This window comes from Manis pentadactyla, chromosome X, assembly GCF_030020395.1.
Source record: "Manis pentadactyla isolate mManPen7 chromosome X, mManPen7.hap1, whole genome shotgun sequence".
Lineage (NCBI taxonomy): Eukaryota > Metazoa > Chordata > Mammalia > Pholidota > Manidae > Manis > Manis pentadactyla.
The window spans coordinates 65,332,772-65,355,362 of NC_080038.1; the positions used below are offsets into that span (position 1 = coordinate 65,332,772).

General features: G+C 43.9%; 1 protein-coding gene across 1 annotated transcript; it reads left to right on the plus strand.

Moving 5' to 3' along the window:
• The first annotated feature begins 16,158 nt into the window (after positions 1–16,158).
• DMRTC1B (DMRT like family C1B) lies at positions 16,159–20,139 on the plus strand. The gene is given in 7 exon segments (XM_057495358.1): positions 16,159–16,373; positions 16,457–16,611; positions 17,243–17,379; positions 17,921–18,006; positions 18,008–18,125; positions 18,984–19,042; positions 19,959–20,139. Coding segments are annotated over 7 exon segments (951 nt in total).
• The last annotated feature ends 2,452 nt before the right edge of the window (positions 20,140–22,591 follow it).

Here is a 22,591-nt window from a genome sequence, read left to right on the forward strand (position 1 = left end):
GGAGAATGAAACTGGGCCATTGTCTAACCCCATATACAAAAGTAAACTCAAAATGGGTCAAAGACCTGAATGTAAGTCATGAAACCATTAAACTCTTGGAAGAAAACATAGGCAAAAACCTCTTAGACATAAACATGAGTGACCTCTTCATGAACATATCTCCCCCGGCAGGGAAAACAACAGCAAAAATGAACAAGTGGGACTATATTAAGCTGAAAATCTTCTGTACAGCAAAGGACACTATCAATAGAACAAAAAGGAACCCTACAGTATGGGAGAATATATTTGAAAATGACAGATCCGATAAAGGCTTGACGTCCAGAATATATAAAGAGCTCACACACCTCAACAAACAAAAAACAAATAACCCAATTTAAAAATGGGCAGAGGAACTGAACAGACAGTTCTCCCAAAAAGAAATGCAGATGACCAACAGACACATGAGAAGATGCTCCAAATCGCTAATTATCAGAGAAATGCGAATTAAAACTACAATGAGGTATCACCTCACACCAGTAAGGATGGCTGCCATCCAAAAGACAGACAACAAATGTTGGCGAGGCTGTGGAGAAAGGGGAACCCTCCTACACTGCTGGTGGGAATGTAAATTAGTTCAACCATTGTGGAAAGCAGTATGGAGGTACATCAAAATGCTCAAAACAGACCTACCATTTGACCCAGGAATTGCACTCCTAGGAATTTACCCTAAGAATGCAGCAATCAAGTTTGAGAAAGACCAATGCACCCCTATGTTTATCGCAGCACTTTTTACAATAGCTAAGAATTGGAAGCAACCTAAATGTCCATCGATAGATGAATGGATAAAGAAGATGTGGTACATATACACAATGGAATACTACTCAGCCGTAAGAAAAGGGCAAATCCTACCATTTGCAGCAACATGGATGGAGCTGGAGGGTATTATGCTCAGTGAAACAAGCCAAGCAGGGAAAGAGAAATACCAAATGATTTCACTCATCTGTGGAATATAACTACAAAGGAAAAAGTGAAGGAACAAAACAGCAGCAGAATCACAGAACTCAAGAATGGACGAACAGGTACCAAAGGGCAAGGGAGTGGGGAGGATGTGTGGGTAGGGAGGGATAAGGGGGGGGGGAGAAGAAGGGGGTATTAAGATTAGCATGCATGGGGGTTAGAAAGGGGAGGGCTGTACAACACAGAGAAGGCAAGTAGTGATTCTACAACATTTGCTATGCTGATGGGCAGTGACTGTAAAGGGGTTTATAGGGGGGACCTGGTATAGGGGAGAGCCTAGTAAACATAATATTCGTCATGTAAGTGTAGATTAATGATACCAAAAAAAAAAAAGGCAGTTCCTGTGTGGTGACCCCCAATGAGTTCTACACAATTGTATAAAGGGCATATAAAAGTGTAGGCAAAGGGCCTGTTTGTGTTTATACAGAGGATCAAAGCCTAATTGGGCTACCCCGAAAATCAACTAAGATACGATATGAAAAAGAACTCCCAACATCAGCACTCTCTGGAAGACTCATGCCAGAAGATGATCATCAAAGAACCTCAACAAAGATCCACACACTGCTACAGGTTTAGATGCACTCATCCCACCAGTTCCTGGACTTGCCATGGGAATGAGGAAGGAGATAGCTAAGCTGGCCAGTGCATACAGTAAAACAACAAATTTGACTGGATCTATCCTGTTGGAACTCAACCAAGAATTAGGAGAAGTGCAAATTGTAGCGCTCCAAAATCTTACAACTACAGACTATTTACTGTTAAAAGAACATAAGGGATGTGAGCATTCCCCAGGAATGGGTTGTTTTAATTTGTCTGATTTCTCTCAGACTGTTCAAGTTCAGTTGGACAATATCCACCATATCATAGATAAGTTTTCACAAATGTGTAAGGTTCCTAACTGGTTTTCTTGGTTTCACTGGAGATGGATGATAATTATAGGTATGCTTTGGTTATGTAACTATACTCCTATTATGTTAATGTGTGTGCACAATTTAATTAGTCGTTTAAAACCTATACATGCTGAAGTTACTCTACAGGAAGGTATGTCAAAGAAATAATCAGTCTTCCCATGTTTTCTTCCGCCTGCTACTTCTATAGCTTTTCTTCTTCCTTCCTAATTACAACACTTAAATAGAATTCGTGCCTCATATCAAATTTACCGAGTATCATAATTCTTCCAAGTGGTAAAGATACCTCAAAACAAATGCTGGGCATAGAAGCCACAGGGCATAAATATGCAAAGAAGTAAAAAGCTAACCATTTCAAACAATAAGGCTTCTCTCTCACTTACCAACTTTACATTTCCCTGTATGGCTCTGGAAGATGACTGGTTAGCCAGAGACGGGTAAGATTCCTCAAGGGAGGAACAACCTAAGACAGGCACAGTCGCAGGAGGGCCATCAGGTGAGAAATTGGGGATCAACAGAGGTGAGGCTTAGAACCTCACCCCCCCTGTTCTGAGAGAAATCTTCTGCATACGTGGATGTTTTATTGCCCTTGTCCAGCTTGGATTAACACATAGTCTACAGGCACACACCTGATCATCTACATTTGCTCTCTTACAACACTAAACTATGTTTTCTACCTTTATCATGTATCTACCTACCACTTCAGCATTTTATTAAAAATAATAATAATAAAGAGAGAAATGTGGTATCCACATATAAATCAAGTATAAAAATCAAATGAGTATTCATATTTGAACTGACTGTTTATAGTTCATAATGCATGAGCAAAACCGAAACTTTCTGTGATGACTGCCCTTGTACTGTTCACCATGTAAATTATTCACTATGTAATCATTTGTTCTCTATGTAAGAACTTGTTCGTTATGCTTCAGAAGATTGGAGACTGACGAAAATTAGGCTTGGGGTGGATTGATGATTGTGCATTAAGCATTGACTCCCCTATACAGAATTTTATTGTTGTTAACAACCGTTTGATCAATAAATATGAGAGATGCCCTCACAGAAAAAAAGTACACACTTCCAATTGTAAAATAAATAAGTAACTGGGATGTAATGTATAGCATAAGGAATATAGTCAAAATATTGTAACAACTTTGTATGGTGACAGCTGGTAGCTAGAATTATCATGTATATAAATGTTGAATCACTGTGTTGTACATCTGAAACTAATGTAATACTGTGTGTCAACTACCCTTCAATAAAAAATAATTACATAAAAAAAAGAAAAAGAAAAAGAATGTGGTGAAAATAACTCTAGGGAAACTTCACTAACATGCAGTAGAGAGGCCAGCAGGGGGAGCCCTCAAGCCCTACCTTTTCTCCTCAATTGCAGACCCAGGCAGAAGAGAGGGACCTTGCAAGTCCATACTGCTTTAGGTAACACTTTTCTGTCCCAGCAGGGGGAAGGAAAGCTTTCCTCCTCCCTCGGCTACAGCCCAGCCAATGAGAGATGGGTCACAACTCAGCCAACGCAAAGCCACTATACTTGGAACTCCCAGCTCACCTCAATGGACTTTTTGTTTACATCAGCCCCTCCCAAATCTGCCGTTTCCTCTGTAAAAGAGCAGTTCTCCTTTGTTCTCTGGACTTGCCTATGGTTTTGCCATAGCTTGCTTGCCCTGAATTGCAATTCTCTGCTATTTCTTAAGAAAACCATTTTGGCTGGTAAAATAACTGACAGTTTTATTTTTTTAAGATCAGCAATGTTCGCTTTTCAAATTTGTGCACTTCCATAGGAAAAAGTTGAGGGAAATGGATTGCTCATGTTTTAGAGGTAGGTAGGCAGTGAAATATTAAGCAATGAAATAAGATGATTCCTGGCATTTTCTTGAAAACAGTCTGGGAGCGGGGTAGGGGTGAAGATATACATGAAATGAGTTTGGCTATGAGTTGTTAATGGTTGCAGTTGGGTGATGGTTAACTGGAGATCCTTCACTATTCTGCCTTGTAGAGCGGTTCTTAAAGTGTGTGGTTGTCCCACCAGCAGCATCTGCATCACCAGAGAACTTGGCAGAAAAGCGAACTCTGGGTCCTACCCCATATTTTTAAATCTGAGGCTATAGATGTGGGGCTCAGCAGTCTGTGCTTTAACAAGCCCTTTGGGTGATTCTGATGCAAGCTAATGTTCCAAGACCACAGCTCTACTGTAGTGAACCTGGAGTTTGTAAGTTTTTATACAAACTCTATTTGTATTTTGTTTGAAATTATCCACAGTGCAATTTAGAAATGAATAATGAAGAAAGGCACCCCAGCAGTTTAGCAGTCAAGTTTTAATAATGAAGTCTCAAGACAGATAATCCTAATCTTATACAAACAATGCCAGAGGACAGAAGAGAGGGACTGTTCCCCAACTCAGTCTATGAGACTAGAAAACCTTGACCCTGGAAGCAGTGAAGATAGTATGAGAAAGAGAAACTTCAAGTCTATCTCTCTCATGAACGGAAGATACAAAAACCCTAAGCAAAACTTTAGCAAACTGAACCCACCAGCGTACACGAAGGATGATACACTGTAACTTGGTTACATTTATCCCAGGAGAGCAAAGTTGCTTTAACAGTAGAGAAACTATAGGTGGAAGAGGGCATGAGAGGGGTTTGTGTGTTGCTAATATGTTCTGTTGCTTGCTTGCTCTAGGTGCTAACTGAATGTGTATGTTTAATTTTTGAAAACTCATTAAGGTACACACACAGGATTTTTGTCATTTTTTACTATAATATCAACTTCTCTAACGATTTTGGGGGAAAAATCTATAAATAACACTCACTGTATCAAGAGATTAAATGAATAGACTCCTGCTCATTTTAATGGAGGCAGAAGAGTACAATTCAATATCTCTTCATGATTTTTAAGACAAACTTTTAAAAGTAGGAATATAAGGGAAGTTTCTTAATCTGAAAAAGGGAGAGAGAGAAAGAGAAAGAAAGAAAGAAAGAAAGAAAGAAAGAAAGAAAGAAAGAAAGAAAGAAAGGAAGGAAGGAAGGAAGGAAGGAAGGAAGGAAGGAAGGAAGGAAGGAAGGAAGGAAGGAAGGAAGGAAGGAAGGAAGGAAGGAAGGAAGGAAGGAAGGAAGGAAGGAAGGAAGGAAGGAAGGAAGGAAGGAAGGAAGGAAGGAAGGAAGAGAAAAGAAGGCAGTGAAACACAGCAAACCCATTTTAATATGGAAGTGTTGGCAGCATTCTACTTACCATTAGGAAGAATGCAAAGATGCTCAGGTTTGCCATCTCTATTCAACCTTGTAGTGGGTGTCCTCACCAGCTCAGTAAGAAACCTGTAAGTTGATTATTGTAGTTCTGTTACTCACACACATTCACAGAAAACTGCAGAATGCATATAGACCAATTATTAGATACCACAGAATTTGGTATAGAGGCTGATTTTAAGATCAATATACTTTTTAAAAAGCCCACTGGATTTCTAGAAATTAGATACAAATAGAAAATGTGATTTTTTTAATAATTATTTTTTATTGAAGGGTAGTTGATGCACAGTATTACATTACATTAGTTTCAAGTGTACAACACAGTGATAAAACATTTATATACATAATTCTAGGTTCCAGCTAACACCCTACCAAGCTGTTACAATATCTTGACTATATTCCTTATGCTATACATTACGTCCCGGTTACTTATTTATTTTACCATTGGAAGTCTGTCCCGTTTTTTGTTTTTTGTTTTTTTTGTGAGGGCATCTCTCATATTTATTGATCAAATGGTTGTTAACGACAATAAAATTCTGTATAGGGGAGTCAATGCTCAATGCACAATCATTAATCCACCCCAAGCCTAATTTTCGTCAGTCTCCAATCTTCTGAGGCATAACAAACAAGTTCTTACATGTAGAACAAATTCTTACATAATGAATAAGTTACATAGTGAACAGTACAAGGGCAGTCATCACAGAAACTTTCGGTTTTGCTCATGCATTATGAACTATAAACAGTCAGTTCAAATATGAATACTCATTTGGTTTTTATACTTGATTTATATGTGGATACCACATTTCTCTCTTTATTATTATTATTTTTAATAAAATGCTGAAGTGGTAGGTAGATACAAGATAAAGGTAGAAAACATAGTTTAGTGTTGAAAGAGAGCAAATGTAGATGATCAGGTGTGTGCCTGTAGACTATGTGTTAATCCAAGCTAGACAAGGGCAATGAAACATCCACGTATGCAGAAGATTTCTCTCAGAACAGGGGGGGTGAGGTTCTAAGCCTCACCTCTGTTGATCCCCAATTTCTCACCTGATGGCCCTCCTGCGACTGTGCCTGTCTTAGGTTGTTCCTCCCTTGAGGAATCTTACCCGTCTCTGGCTAACCAGTCATCTTCCGGGGCCATACAGGGAAATGTGAAGTTGGTAAGTGAGAGGGAAGCCTTATTGTTTGAAAAGGTTAGCTTTTTACTTCTTTGCATATTTATGCCCTGTAGCTTCTATGCCCAGCATTTGTCTTGAGGTATCTTTACCACTTGGAAGAATTATGATACTCGGTAAATTTGATATGAGGCACGAATTCTATTTAAGTGTTGTAATTAGGAAGGAAGAAGAAAAGCTATAGAAGTAGCAGGCGGTAGAAAACATGGGAAGATTGATTATTTCTTTGACATATCTTCTTGTAGAGTAACTTCAGCATGTATAGGTTTTAAGCTACTACTTAAATTGCGTACACACATTAACATAATAGGAGTATAGTTACATAACCAAAGCATATCTGTAATTACCAGCCATCTCCAGTGAAACCAAGAAAACCAGTTAGGCCCCATAGGCATTTGTGAAAACTTATCTATGATATGGTGGATATTGTCCAACTGAACTTGAACAGTCTGAGAGAAATCAGACAAATTAAAACAACCCATTCCTGGGGAATGCTCACATCCCTTATGTTCTTTTAACAGTAAATAGTCTGTAGTTGTAAGATTTTGGAGCACTACAATTTGCACTTTTCCTAATTCTTGGTTGAGTTCCAACAGTATAGATCCAGTCAAATTTGTTTTTTTACTGTATGCACAGGCCAGCTTAGCTATCTCCTTCCTCATTCCCATGGCAAGTCCAGGAACTGGTGGGATGAGTGCATATACAGCTGTATCAGTGCGTGGATCTTTGTTGGGGTTTTTTGATGATCATCTTCTGGCATGAGTCTTCCAGAGAGTGCTGATTTTGGAAGTTCTCTTTCATATCGTATCTTAGTTCATTTTTGGGGTAGCCCAATTAGGCTTTGATCCTCTATATAAACACAAACAGACCCTTTGCCTACACTTTTATATGCCCTTTATACCCTTGTGTAGAACTCATTGGAGGTTACCACACAGGAACTGCCCTTTTGTTTTGTTTTGTTTTGTTTTGCTTTGCTTTGTTTTTGGTATCACTAATCTACACTTACATGATGAATATTATGTTTACTAGGCTCTTCCCTATACCATGTCTCCCCTATAAACCCCTTTACAGTCACTGTCCATCAGCATAGCAAAATGTTGTAGAATCACTACTTGCCTTCTCTGTGTTGTACAGCCCTCCCTTTTCTCCTACCCCCCCATGCATGCTAATCTTAATGCCCCCCTACTTCTCCCCCCCTTATCCCTCCCTTCCCACACATCCTCCCCACTCCCTTTCCCTTTGTTACCTGTTAGTCCATTCTTGAGTTCTGTAATTCTGCTGCTGTTTTGTTCCTTCAGTTTTTCCTTTGTTCTTATATTCCACAGATAAGTGAAATCATTTGGTATTTCTCTTTCTCCGCTTGGCTTGTTTCACTGAGCATAATACCCTCCAGTTCCATCCATGTTGCTGCAAAGGATTGGATTTGCCCTTTTCTTATGGCTGAGTAGTATTCCATTGTGTATATGTACCATATCTATCCTTTATCCATTCATCTATCGATGGACATTTAGGTTGCTTCCAATTCTTGGCCATTGTAAATAGTGCTGCGATAAATATAGGGGTGCATCTGTCTTTCTCAAACTTGATTGCTGCGTTCTTAGGGTAAATTCCTAGGAGTGGAATTCCTGGGTCAAATGGTAAGTCTGTTTTGAGCATTTTGAAGTACCTGCATACTGCTTTCCACAATGGTTGAACTAACTTACATTCCCACCAGCAGTGTAGGAGGGTTCCCCTTTCTCCACAGCCTCGCCAACATTTGTTGTTGTTTGTCTTTTGGATGGCCGCCATCCTTACTGGTGTGAGGTGATACCTCATTGTAGTTTTAATTTGCATTTCTCTGATAATTAGCGATGTGGAGCATCTTTTCATGTGTCTGTTGGCCATCCGTATTTCTTTTTTGGAGAACTGTCTGTTCAGTTCCTCTGCCCATTTTTAAATTGGGTTATTTGTTTTTTGTTTGTTGAGGCGTGTGAGCTCTTTATATATTCTGGATGTCAAGCCTTTATCGGATGTGTCATTTTCAAATATATTCTCCCATACTGTAGGTATCCTTTTTGTTCTATTGATGGTGTCTTTTGCTGTACAGAAGCTTTTCAGCTTAATATAGTCCCACTTACTCATTTTTGCTGTTGTTTTCCTTGCCCGGGGAGATATGTTCAAGAAGAGGTCACTAATGTTTATGTCTAAGACGTTTTTGCCTATGTTTTCTGCCAAGAGTTTAATGGTTTCATGACTTACATTCAGGTCTTTGATCCATTTTGAATTTACTTTTGTATATGGGGTTAGACAATGGTCCAGTTTCATTCTCCTACATGTAGCTGTCCAGTTTTGCCAGCACCACCTGTTGAAGAGACTGTCATTTCGCCATTGTATGTCCATGGCTCCTTTATCAAATATTAATTGACCATATATGTCTGGGTTAATGTCTGGATTGTCTAGTCTGTTCCATTGGTCTGTGGCTCTGTTCTTGTGCCAGTACCAAATTGTCTTGATTACTATGGCTTTATAGTAGAGCTTGAAGTTGGGGAGTGAGATGCCCCCTACTTTATTCTTCTTTCTCAGGATTGCTTTGGCTATTCGGGGTCTTTGGTGTTTCCATATGAATTTTTGAATTATTTGTTCCAATTCATTGAAGAATGTTGCTGGTAGTTTCATAGGGATTGCATCAAATCTGTATATTGCTTTGGGCAGGATGGCCATTTTGACGATATTAATTCTTCCTAACCACGAGCATGGGATGAGATTCCATCTGTTAGTGTCCCCTTTAATTTCTCTTAAGAGTGACTTGTAGTTTTCAGAGTATAAGTCTTTCACTTCTTTGGTTAGGTTTATTCCTAGGTATTTTATTTTTTTTGATGCAATTGTGAATGGAGTTGTTTTCCTGATTTCTCTTTCTGTTGTTTCATTGTTAGTGTATAGGAAAGCCACAGATTTCTGTGTGTTGATTTTGTATCCTGCAACTTTGCTGTATTCCGATATCAGTTCTAGTAGTTTTGGGGTGGAGTCTTTAGGGTTTTTTATGTACAGTATCATGTCATCTGCAAATAGTGACAGTTTAACTTCTTCTTTACCAATCTGGATTCCTTGTATTTCTTTATTTTGTCTGATTGCCGTGGCTAGGACCTTCAGTACTATGTTAAATAACAGTGGAGAGAGTGGGCATCCCTGTCTAGTTCCCGATCTCAGAGGACATGCTTTCAGCTTCTTGCTGTTCAATATAATGTTGGCTGTTGGTTTATCATAGATGGCCATTATTATGTTGAGGTACTTGCCCTCTATTCCCATTTTGCTGAGAGTTTTTAACATGAATGGATGTTGAACTTTGTCAAATGCTTTTTCAGCATCTATGGAGATGATCATGTGGTTTTTGTCTTTCTTTTTGTTGATGTGGTGGATGATGTTGATGGACTTTCGAATGTTGTACCATCCTTTCATCCCTGGGATGAATCCCACTTGGTCATGGTGTATGATCCTTTTGATGTATTTTTGAATTCGGTTTACTAATGTTTTGTTGAGTATTTTTGCATCTATGTTCATCAGGGATATTGGTCTGTAGTTTTCTTTTTTGGTGGGGTCTTTGCCTGGTTTTGGTATTAGGGTGATGTTGGCTTCATAGAATGAGTTTGGGAGTATCCCCTCCTCCTCTATTTTTTGCAAAACTTTAAGGAGAATGGGTATTATGTCTTCCCTGTATGTCTGATAAAATTCCGAGGTAAATCCATCTGGCCCGGGGGTTTTGTTCTTTGGTAATTTTTTGATTACCGCTTCAATTTAGTTGCTGGTAATTGGTCTGTTTAGATTTTCTGTTTCTTTCTGGGTCAATCGTGGAAGGTTGTATTTTTCTAGGAAGTTGTCCATTTCTCCTAGGTTTCTCAGCTTGTTAACATATAGGTTTTCATAGTATTCTCTAATAATTCTTTGTATTTCTGTGGGGTCCGTCGTGATTTTTCCTTTCTCGTTTCTGATACTGTTGATTTGTGTTGACTCTCTTTTCTTGTTAATAAGTCTGGCTAGAGGCTTTTCTATTTTGTTTATTTTCTCGAAGAACCAGCTGTTGGTTTCATTGATTTTTGCTATTGTTTTATTCTTCCCAATTTTATTTATTTCTTCTCTGATCTTTATTATGTCCCTCCTTCTGCTGACCTTAGGCCTCATCTGTTCTTCTTTTTCCAATTTCAATAATTGTGACATTAGACCATTCATTTGGGATTGCTCTTCCTTTTTTAAATATGCTTGGATTGCTATATACTTTCCTCTTAAGACTGCTTTTGCTGTGTCCCACAGAAGTTGGGGCTTAGTGTTCTTGTTGTCATTTGTTTCCATATATTGCTGGATCTCCATTTTGATTTGGTCATTGATCCATTGATTATTTAGGAGCGTGTTGTTAAGCCTCCATGTGTTTATGAGCCTCTTTGCTTTCTTTGTACAATTTATTTCTAGTTTTATGCCTTTGTGGTCTGAAAAGTTGGTTGGTAGGATTTCAATCTTTTGGAATTTTCTGAGGCTCTTTTTGTGGCCTAGTATGTGGTCTATTCTGGAGAATGTTCCATATGCACTTGAGAAGAATGTATATCCCGCTGCTTTTGGATGTAGAGTTCTATAGATGTCTATTAGGTACATCTGCTCTACTGTGTTGTTCAGTGCTTCCGTGTCCTTACTTATTTTCTGCCCAGTGGATCTATCCTTTGGGGTGAGTGGTGTGTTGAAGTCTCCTAGAATGAATGCATTGCAGTCTATATCCCCCTTTAGTTCTGTTAGTATTTGTTTCACATATGCTGGTGCTCCTGTGTTGGGTGCATATATATTTAGAATGGTTATATCCTCTTGTTGGACTGAGCCCTTTATCATTATGTAGTGTCCTTCTTTATCTCTTGTTACTTTCTTTGTTTTGAAGTCTATTTTGTCTGATATTAGTACTGCAACCCCTGCTTTCTTCTCGCTGTTGTTTGCTTGAAATATGTTTTTCCATCCCTTGACTTTTAGTCTGTACATGTCTTTGGGTTTGAGGTGAGTTTCTTGTAAGTAGCATATAGATGGATATTGCTTTTTTATCCATTCTGTTACTCTGTGTCTTTTGATTGGTGCATTCAATCCATTAACATTTAGGGTGAATATTGAAAGATATGTACTTATTGCCATTGCAGGCTTTAAATTCGTGGTTACCAAAGGTTCAAGGTTAGCCTCTTTAGTATCTTACTGCCTAACTTAGCTCGCTTATTGAGCTGTTATATACACTGTCTGGAGATTCTTTTCTTCTCTCCCTTCTTGTTCCTCCTCCTCGATTCTTCATATGTTGGGTGTTTTGTGCTGTGCTCTTTCTAGGAGTGCTCCCATCTAGAGCAGTCCCTGTAAGATGTTCTGTAGAGGTGGTTTGTGGAAAGCAAATTCCCTCAGCTTTTGTTTGTCTGGGAATTGTTTAATCCCACCGTCATATTTGAATGATAGTCGTGCTGGATACAGTAGCCTTGGTTCAAGGCCCTTCTGTTTCATTGTATTAAATATATCATGCCATTCTCTTCTGGCCTGTAGGGTTTCTGTTGAGAAGTCTGACGTTAGCCTGTTGGGTTTCCCTTTATAGGTGACCTTTTCTCTCTAGCTGCCTTTAACACTCTTTCCTTGTCCTTGATCTTTGCCATTTTAATTATTATGTGTCTTGGTGTTGTCCTTCTTGGATCCTTTCTGTTGGGGGTTCTGTGTATGTCCGTGGTCTGTTCGATTATTTCCTCCCCCAGTGTGGGGAAGTTTTCAGCAATTATTTCTTCTAAGATACTTTCCATCTCTTTTCCTCTCTCTTCTTCTTCTGGGACCCCTATAATACGGATATTGTTCCTTTTGGATTGTTCACACAGTTCTCTTAATATTGTTTCATTCCTGGAGATCCTTTTGTCTCTCTCTATGTCAGCTTCTATGCGTTCCTGTTCTCTGATTTCAATTCCATCAATGGCCTCTTGCATTCTATCCATTCTGCTTATAAACCCTTCCAGAGTTTGTTTCATTTCTGCAATCTCCTTTCTGGCATCTGTGATCTCCTTCCGGACTTCATCCCATTTCTCTTGCGTATTTCTCTGCATCTCTGTCAGCATGTTTATGATTCTTATTTTGAATTCTTTTTCAGGAAGACTGGTTAGGTCTGTCTCCTTCTCTGGTGTTGTCTCTGTGATCTTTGTCTGCCTGTAGCTTTGCCTTTTCATGGTGATAGGAATAGTCTGCAGAGCTGGGATGAGTGACGGCTGGAAGGACTTCCTTTCTTGTTGGTTTGTGGCCCTCCTCTCCTGGGAGAACAGCGACCTCTAGTGGCTTGTGCTGCGCAGCTGCGCACAGACAGGGTTTCTGCTTCATGCCCGGCTGCAATGGAGTTAATCTCCGCTGTTGCTGTGGGCGTGGCCTGGCTCGGGCAGCTACTCCAAAATGGTGGAGTCGCGTTGGAGCAGGAGCTGCTGGGAGGCTATTTATCTCCGTAAGGGGCCTCCCTGCTCCCTGCAGCCCAGGGGTTAGGGTGCCCAGAGGTCCCCAGATTCCCTACCTCTGGATTAAATGACCCGCCCTGCCCCTTTAAGACTTCCAAAAAGCACCCGCCAAAAAAAACAACGACCACCAAAAAAAAAAAAAAAAAAAATTCCAATTAAAAAAAAAAAAAAAAAAAGGTGGTCGCTCTTTTTTCTTTATTCTCCGGTGCCAGCCTCAGGCGTCTGCTCACCGGTCTTTCTGCCCTGTTTCCCTAGTATTGGGGTCCCTATCCCTTTAAGACTTCCAAAAAGCGCTCGCCAAAACAAAACAGCAACAAAACAAAACAAAAATGGTCACGCGCTTTTCTTATGTCCTCCAGCGCCCGGCCTCCTGTGCCCGCTCACTGTTCTTGTTGCCCTGTTTTCCTAGTATCCAGGGCCCTGCACTCTGGCCCAGATGGCTGGCGCTGGGTGTTCGGCAGTCCTGGGATCCGTCTCCCTCCCGCTCTGCCTATTCTTCTCCCGCCGGGAGCTGGGGGGAGGGGCGCTCGGCTCCCGCGGGGCCGGGGCTTGTATCTCACCCCCTTCGCGAGGCACTGGGTTCTCTCAGGTGCGGATGTGGTCTGGATATTGTCCTGTGTCCTCTGGTCTTTATTCTAGGAAGGGTTGTCTTTGTTATATTTTCATAGATATATGTTGTTTTGGGAGGAGATTTCCGCTGCTCTACTCACGCCGCCATCTTCCGCCCCTCCAGAAAATGTGATTTTAAACAGATATCAAGTTCAAGAGCAACAACGCTCTCGATTATCTTGGGATAAATCCAGTAAAAGAAGTACAGGATCCATTCATCTACTGATGAACACTTAGGTTGCTTCCATTTCTTGGCTATTGTAAATAGAGCTGCAATAAACGTAGGGGTGCATATGTCTTTCTCAAACTGGGCTGCTGCATTCTTAGGGTAAATTCCTAGGAGTGGAATTCCTGGGTCAAATGGTATTTCTGTAACAGTTACCAAAGGGAAAGGGACTGGGGAGGATGGGTGGGAAAGGAGGGACAAGGGTGGAAAAGGAGCATTACGATCAGCAGACATAATGTGTGGGGGGCGCACAGGGAGGGCTGTACAACACAGAGAAGACAAGTAGTGATTCGATAGCATCTTACTATGCTGATGGACAGTGACTGTATTGGGGTATGTGGTGGGGACTTGATGATGGGGGCAGTCTAGTAAGCATAATGTTGCTCATGTAATTGTACATCAATGATACCAAAATAAAATTAAAGAAATAAATAAGTAAAAGTACAGGATCTGAATATATGAAAGATACAGCTAAATACTAAACTGAGAGATTAAAATGTTAAGGAAGACCCACATGAATAGAGAGACATCCCATGTTTGGCGATTAGAAGGCTGGACATCATATAGTCGGTTCTCCCCTAACTGATTCCACAGATTCGATGAAAACACTATCCAAATGTGTTGCAGATGAGCTTTCAGGGAGCAGGGCATGCTGATCCTAGCACTTATATGGAAGGGCAAAAGGCAAAGAATAGCGAAGATACGCCTGAAGATGATGAATAAGACGTGGGGACTTGCCCTCCCAGAGACCAAGATGTCTTACCAAGAGATAAAAGTTAAGATACTGTAGCTGTTGACACAGGAATAGACAAATTTATTGTGGGACTGCACAGGAAGCTCAGAAACAGAGACACAGGAATATGGACCAGAATGACTCCAGACACTGCCAAATGTTGCCTGGGGGTGGAAAATCGCCCCTGATTAGGAATCCCTGACATGGGAATATGGATCGATCCTAAAAACACATGCTGAATTTTGTAAAAGTAAATTACAGAATACCAAGGCCATGAGTTTAACAGTGCATGCACATATAATATTCACATCCAGAGAGAGAACAGTCTGGGAAACAAGGCTTGGGGAGCACAAGACTCTGTTTCATGAGTTACTGGCTGGCTGAGTAAAGTGAGCAGAAGGAGCAGCTGCGGGGAGGCGAGGGGGGCGGGACTTTGTGGGGGGTGAGCTTTGGTGGAACTCAAAGGTCACTGGTCGCCGGCCACAGCAGTGGGAGGTGGAAGGTAGTGCTGGAAGCTCATTGGCCATTTTGGGAAGGGCGGAAAGTGGGGTGAGAGCTGGGTCTTCCGTCATGCCTGTTGTCGCTGCTGATTGATTCTGACCTGTTGGAGGCTGAGATAACCACGGGCTGGCATCAGGAATACGACCCTTGCTCTCCACACCTCTTCTTTCCTCCCTCCCTCTGGCTCTGGATCCCCAATCCCTTCTCCTCTCCACCTCAGCATGGTTTCTTCACCTGCTCCCGATGTCCCACTCCATCCCCTGCCTCCCCCTCTATGGAGGAACCCCTGTGGGAGGACCCCTTGCCCCAGGCCCCCTGGGTCAGGGCCCATGCTCCTGCCTTTGATTCTGAGGTGGGGGCAGTAGTGAATGATTGAGCTGCCTGAGAGGAGTTGGTGCACTCTGGGTGTGTGTGTCAGGACGCCGGGGGTGGGGGGCGGGTGTGCGCTGAAGCAACATTGTTGAAGCGTGATGAGGAGCATGGAAGATTGTTGGGAGGCAATGCGTGGGTTTGCGTGAAAGCAGAGACGGTGCGTTGGTGTAAGAAATCAGTGCAGTGAGGAGTTGGCTGTTGACGAGATCAGGTCTGGCGTTCGATATGGGTCTCAACAAACATCTATTCAATGAATAATCGAGGGGATGAATGAATGAAAACAATTATTGAAAGAAGGGCTTGGGATCCAGCCTAGTACTATGATTTCATGGGGTACAAAAAGGAGTGTCAGCCTAAAGAGGGAGCAAGAGAATAATGAAGATTGCTGTGAGGTCCAAGAAAAAAGTCAGAATGGAATGTGAGAGAAAACTGAATGTGGGGAAGCTAATATTGGAATTGAGTGCAAGGGGCATAGAATCATGGGTAGGGTTGAGTGAAAGCAGGCGGTCAGGCAGACAGCTGTGGAAGTGGATGCGGGGAATAATAGTTGTGTATAGCAGAGTACAGGATGATACATGAGAGAGTAGTAATTGTTGAGGGAACACAAGGGTGCATGTGTATGCCTGAAGAAAGGGGGGTCTCTGTGGAGTGAAGGTAAGCAAGGAGAATAATAATTGGATTGCAAGTGTACAGGATCCATGCCAAGAGTTTCATGGAACAAGGCTAATGTGTGAGTGGGGCTTCCTGGGGAGGAGGCTACATGAGCAAGAAGGGAGGGTGCAACCTGATATCAGCAGTGAACAGGCTGAAGAAGAGTCCAGTCACCTCAGATGGGCTGTTCCAAGGGCAGAGGAAGCACTTCGAGGGTAGGGGATCATGTGGCCATTGTGGCCTCCACTCCTGGCTCTAGAACCATGGATCCCGATGAAATGCCTGCTGTGCCCTTTTGCCCCTCCAACTCCACCACTGGGCGTGAGGCTGCAGCCCCATGCGGGACTGACCTTGGCCCCAGAAGAGCTATAAGACACTGTGCCCACTGCCACAACCACGGTATCACTGACCAAGTCAAGGATGAGGAGCACTCTTGCCTCTTTGAGGCCTGCGAGTGTCACAAGGATGCCCTCTTCTCGTGAGTATGGTGTCTGACAAGGGCAGGGGAAGTGGGTCTCCTTTAAATGTGACTGACTTGAGATGTACAATCCTCCACTTTAGGGAGAATCCCACGGTCTTGCCTGCCGAGAGTGCCTTGAGGAGGGAGCAAGGGCGCCTAAACAAGCACCTGCCTCAAGGGCTGATAAGGAGTGGGGCCATCTCTCCCAAGGCTCACAGCCCTGTGAAGAAATTGGCCATTCAAGGAGGAGCCTTCAGTGAGTGTCGCTGGCCAGGGAGAGAGCCTGGGTTTCAGTGCAGGGAGCCTGAGTAGCTCTGTCACCAGTCCTACCTCTGAATTTTGACATGGCCTTGGGCGTTACTTCTCAGCCTTGGCTTCCCCAACTCTGTTATCTACCAAGAGTTGGTGGGAAGTGGAGATCTGGGGAGGTCAAAGAGGCCCATGGTGAGATGAGAACTCAGATTGGGGGTGAGGTAGAGTGAGATGGGGTCAGTGGGAAAGGCTCACCTAAGCTGTCCCCAGTCTCTCACATCTGGGGAGGAGAACATCATGCCCCAGCTGGAGGCCCACCCCTGTGCAACCGCCTGGGGAAGTAAGGAGACTCTGGGGCCACTGGGGGAGGATCCCACCTCAGCCACCACCCAGACCCCTTCTTCTGTGTCCTGAAGTCCTGGGTTCCATCTCTAACCCTACTGCAACTTGCCATGTGACCTTGGGGAGAAAGTACTTCTGGGCCAGTTGCAAGGTGACAAGTAGGACAGGTTGGTCTTCAAGGTCATTTCAGCTCTGACATCCTGGGCTCCTATCCCAGTCACAAAACATGCCCACGTCTCCTCCCCATGGCTTGCCTGGTACCTGACTCCAACCTATGCTCTCTGCTCCTGCAGGAAAGCTCCCAGGGTACTCTGCTGACAGACCATATCCCAGAATCTTTGTCTCCATCCTGGACTCCAGCAGCCTCGAAGATGCAACTGACAATTTCTCTTTCCAGGGCTTCCCTGAGGCCTCCTGCACTGCCCAGCGGGTGAGTAGAGTGAGGAGGACCATGGTGCTAGTTGTGTATTGTGTTTGGGTGCCCAACTTTGTGCCTGATGCCATGGGAGATAGATGAGGAAGTGGAGGCAGTGGCAGATGAGCAGGAGGAGGAGGAGGAGGAGGAGGAGCAGAAACAGGAGGATGTGGAAGATGAGAAGGAGGGGAGGAGAAGGCGGCATCTCATACTCCCACATCCAAATATTACAAATGCCTGCCCCTCTCTATCTACTGGTAGTACGTGTCTGTCAGAGGCTTTAATCCCCCGGTCTCTTCTTTCTTTGCTTCCAGATGCTCAATTCTGATCCTCCAGCTTTGTGCCAACCTTGGCCCTCTTCTACTGCAGCCACAGATTCTGGGAAAATAGTGGGGTCCCGAACCCTGGCAGGGGCAGAGCTCAGTGAATGGGAAGAGCAGAAGGCCCAGGGGTGGGTGGGGCCTTCAGTGGAACTGGGGACTGAAGGGGCACTTGTCACACGAGGGGGGAGGTGTGGTTTCTCAGCTCCCATTCTCTCACACCCTTTCCTTTGCAGGCTCCCAAAGCTTGTGACCAGGCCTCAGTTTCTGCCTCAGAGTGGCAGCAGAAGCTGGAGGCGGCTGAGGCTCTGCTGAGTCTGAAACTCTCCCCAAGCCCCTTCTGGCTCCACTTTGCTGTTCCATCCCTGCATCGCACCGGGTAGCCTGGTCCTGGAAAGAGAACACAGGGTGGGGATAGTTGGGAAATGGGAGGGCGTTGTGGTAAGCAGGGCCTAACTGGGGACACACAGTCTCCTCGGTCTGATGATGCCGGAGATGGCAGCTGACCGTTGCTCAGTGAATCATTAGTTTATCAAGCTTTGTGCTCAACAGCAAATGTCCAGCACCCTGATGTCAAGAAACAAGGAAACTGAGGCCCTGAGAGTGGCAGTGACTTTCCCCAGGGCATGCAGCATATCATGTGCAAAGCAGGTGTCCTGACTCCCAACCCAGAGCTTGCTACCCAGCCCCCCGCAGGTCTGCTGTGGTCTGTGGAGGACATACACATAGGTGATAAAAGCCTAGTCTGGAAGGAGATCTGGTCCCTGCCTTCATGGAGCTTCCAGTTAAGGTGTAGAGCCTGGGCACTTTCACAAGTTGTGTTCTTGGCTAAATCTCAATGATGAGCCTGGAGAGGAAGGACTAGAGGTAGTCCCAGGAGAGACAGATACCTGGGGAGGCTGAGCAGAAAGGCTGGGCACCCCCAGACCACAATAGTGGATGGGGTATGGTGTGTGAATGAAGCAGCAACCCTGGAGGGGTTGAGAAGGAGTGAGGCTAAAGAGGCTGCCAATCAAGAGGTCTGGCATGCTAGACCAGCAACTGTGGGTCGTGAGGAGCCAGGGACTGTCTGAGCCAAGGAGGAGAGTATTCAAAGGCCCTGGGCTTGACGAAGAGCAATGCGGTGGTTGTGATGGAGGGACTGGAGCAGGCAAGCATTGAGGTGGGCAGATCAGCAAGGAAGAGCTCCGTGCAATAGTCCAGGCGACAAAGCCTCAATTGGGTGGAATGTAAAGGAGGGAAGAGCAGGGAGGGGAAATGGATGTGACCTGGCCCTGACCCCTTCCTCTCTGTCTACAGCTCCTCCTGCTGAAAATAGAGGACTCCAGCGTCCTAGCCACTCTATCCGGCCCAATCTGGCCAGCTCCATTTCACTGCCTATAGGACATCTGGGGTGCATCTCCCTCTTGAGTTAGAAGCCCAGAGGACGAGGCCTCTATGCACAAGAGTACTGCCTATCTATGCGTTTGCACAACGTTTAATGTGCAAAATGCTTAACATCTTTTTTAAGCCTCATGTGCTTTTGTAAGCTTTCATACCTTTTTTATCATATGGGGGAAGTTCCTTGGCTGAGGGCAGATATTCTTGTGCCTGCATCTCAGAATCCCTTGGAGCCTGAAGCTGTTCATGTGTCTCATAAAAAACAGGTTGTAGGGAGGATCACGGGAAGATGGCGGCATGAGTAGTTCAGAGGAAATCTCCTCCCCAAAACATATATGTTTATGAAAATACAATAAATACAACTATTCCTAAAAGAGACACCAGAGGATGCAGTACAACAGCCAGGACACATCTACATCTGTGAGAACTCAACATCACACGAAGGGGGTAAGATACAAGCCACGGCCAGGCGGGACCCGAATGCTCCCCCACCCCAGAACCCGGCGGGAAGAAAGGAGTCAGAAAGGGGAGGGAATGAAAGCCCAGGACTGCTAAACAACCAGCTCTAGAAATCCGCACCCGGAGCACACATACAAGGTGCATGGGGTGCTGGATATTAGAGAAACAGAAAAGCAAAACCTGTGGGCAGGTCTCCACAACCGGCGCCCCTGAGACAAAAGAAAAGCGAGTGCTTTCTGCAAGTCTTAAAGAGACAGGGACCCCATAGCGGGACGAAGTCGTCCCGGCACACTTAGCCAGCAGCTGAGAATCCCGGGGAACCTTAGGCGCCCTAAACCCTGGAGAGGCAGTGCAGCTCTGAAGAGCCTCACAGCACTAAGCAGCCTTCCAGTCGTTCCTCCAACTGGTGCGGACCCCGACACACTGGCCCAGTAGCTGGAGAGTGGTAGCACGTGCCGGGGGCGGCAGCACCGGAAGGGACCGGGAGCAGATCGCGTGCACCAACGGCGCCAGAGGAGACCAGGAGAGGCTTCTGCGAGCCCGCAGTGGCGGCAACCGAACAGCCCGGGTACGGCATGCGCGTACCAGCGGCAGTGGAGCCAGAGGTGCCCAGTAGAGGCCCACATGGGAGAGCCCCACGCGCACCTGCAGTGGAGCCAGAGGGAGCAGGCGTGCTCCCAGCAGCCAACCGGAATCCCAGCCCAACGCACAGCTGCCCAGGCCAGACCCAAAGGCTGCTGCTGGCACACAGCTGCCCAGCAGGGGTGCCGCTATCACAGAGGAGCGCACCTGGCATGCCTGCCACTCCCTGCAGGGCTCTGTGCTGCTCTGACAGAGACCCCTCCCACAGCAGCTTAGGGGACTAATCCGGTGGCTGCTCCAGGATTGCGGGTAACCGACACAGGCAGCAGAGAAGGGCAAGGCATCCAGCAAGCAGGAAAGGACTTTCTTCCCCCAGCTGACACACCCGCAACCTGCCTACAGCCACCGCTATCACCATGAAAAGGCAAAACAATTTAGCCCAGTCCAAGATAGTTCAGACAACACCTGACAGAGGAGTTTCAGAGAAAGACCTAACCAGTCTCCCTGAAAAATAATTCAAAATAAAAATCATAAACATGCTGACAGAGCTGCAGAGCAATATGCAAGAGCTAAGGGATGAAGTCCGGAGGAAGATTACAGAAGTGAAATAAACTCTGGAAGGATTTATAAGCAGAATGGATAAGATGCAAGAGGCCATTGAAGGAATAGAAACCAGAGAGCAGAAATGCATAGAAGCTGACACAGAGAGAGATAAAAGGATCTCCAGGAATGAAACAATATTAAGAGAACTGTGTGACCAATCCAAAAGGAACAATATCCACATTATAGGGGTACCAGAAGGAGAAGAGAGAGAAAAAGGGATAGAAAGTGTCTTTGAAGAAATAATTGCTGAGATCTTCCCCAAACTGGCGGAGGAAATAGTTGCTCAGGCTACGGAGGCACACAGAACTCCCGAGAGACCGGACCCAAAGAGGACAACACCAAGACACATAATAATTAAAATGGCAAAGATCAAGGACAAGGACAGAGTATTAAAGGCAGCCAGAGAGAGAAAAAAGGTCACCTACAAAGGAAAACCCATCAGGCTATCATCAGACTTCTCAACAGAAACTTTACAGGCCAGAAGAGAATGGCATGATATACTTAATGCAATGAAACAGAAGGGCCTTGAACCAAGGATACTGTATCCAGCACGACTATCATTTAAATATGAAGGAGGGGTTAAACAATTCCCAGACAAGCAAAAATTGAGGGAATTTGCATCCCACAAACCACCTCTACAGGGTATCTTAGAGGGACTGCTCTAGATGGGAGCACTTCTAAAAAGAGCACAGAACAAAACACCCAACATATGAAGAATGGAGGAGGAGGAATAAGAAGGGAGAGAAATAATCATCAGACTGTGTTTATAATAGCTCAATAAGCGAGTTAAGTTAGACAGCAAGGTAGTAAACAAGCTAACCTTGAACCTTTGGTAACCACAAATCTAAAGCCTGCAATGGCAATAAGTACATATCTTTCAATAATCACCCTAAGTGTAAATGGAATGAAGGCACCAAACAAAAAACACAGAGTAATAGAATGGATAAAAAAGCAAGACCGATCTATATGCTGCTTACAAGAGACTCACCTCAAACCCAAAGACATGCACAGATTAAAAGTCAAGGGATGGAAAAAGATATTTCATGCAAACAACAGAGAGAACAAAGCAGGTGTTGCAATACTAGTATCAGACAAAATAGACTTCAAAATAAAGAAAGTAACAAGAGATAAAGAAGGACACTACATAATGATAAAGGGCTCAGTCCAACAAGAGGATATAACCATTATAAACATATATGCACCCAATACAGGAGCACCAATATATGTGAAACAAATACTAACAGAATTAAAGGAGGAAATAGAATGCAATGCATTCATTTTGGGAGACTTTAACACACCACTCACTCCAAAGGACAGATCCACCAGACAGAAAATATGAAGTATCTTTGAAGAAATAATTGCTGAGAACTTCCCCAAACTGGGGGAGGGAACACTGAACAAAACACTAGAACAGATGGACCTAACAGACGTCTATAGAACTCTACATCCAAAAGCAACAGGATACACATTCTTCTCAACTGCACATGGAACATTCTCCAGAATAGAGCACATACTAGGCCACAAAAAGAACCTCAGTAAATTCCAAAAGATTGAAATCCTACCAACCAACTTTTCAGACCACAAGGGTACAAAACTAGGAATAAATTGTACAAAGAAAGCAAAAAGGCTCACAAACACATGGAGGCTTAACAACATGCTCCTAAATAATCAATGGATCAATGACCAAATTAAAATGGAGATCCAACAATATATGGAAACAAATGACAACAACAACACAAAGCCCCAACTTCTGTGGGACGCAGCAAAAGCAGTCTTAAGAGGAAAGTATATAGCAATCCAGGCACATTTAAAGAAGGAAGAACAATCCCAAATGAATAGTCTAATGTCACAATTATCAAAATTGGGAAAAGAAGAGCAAATGA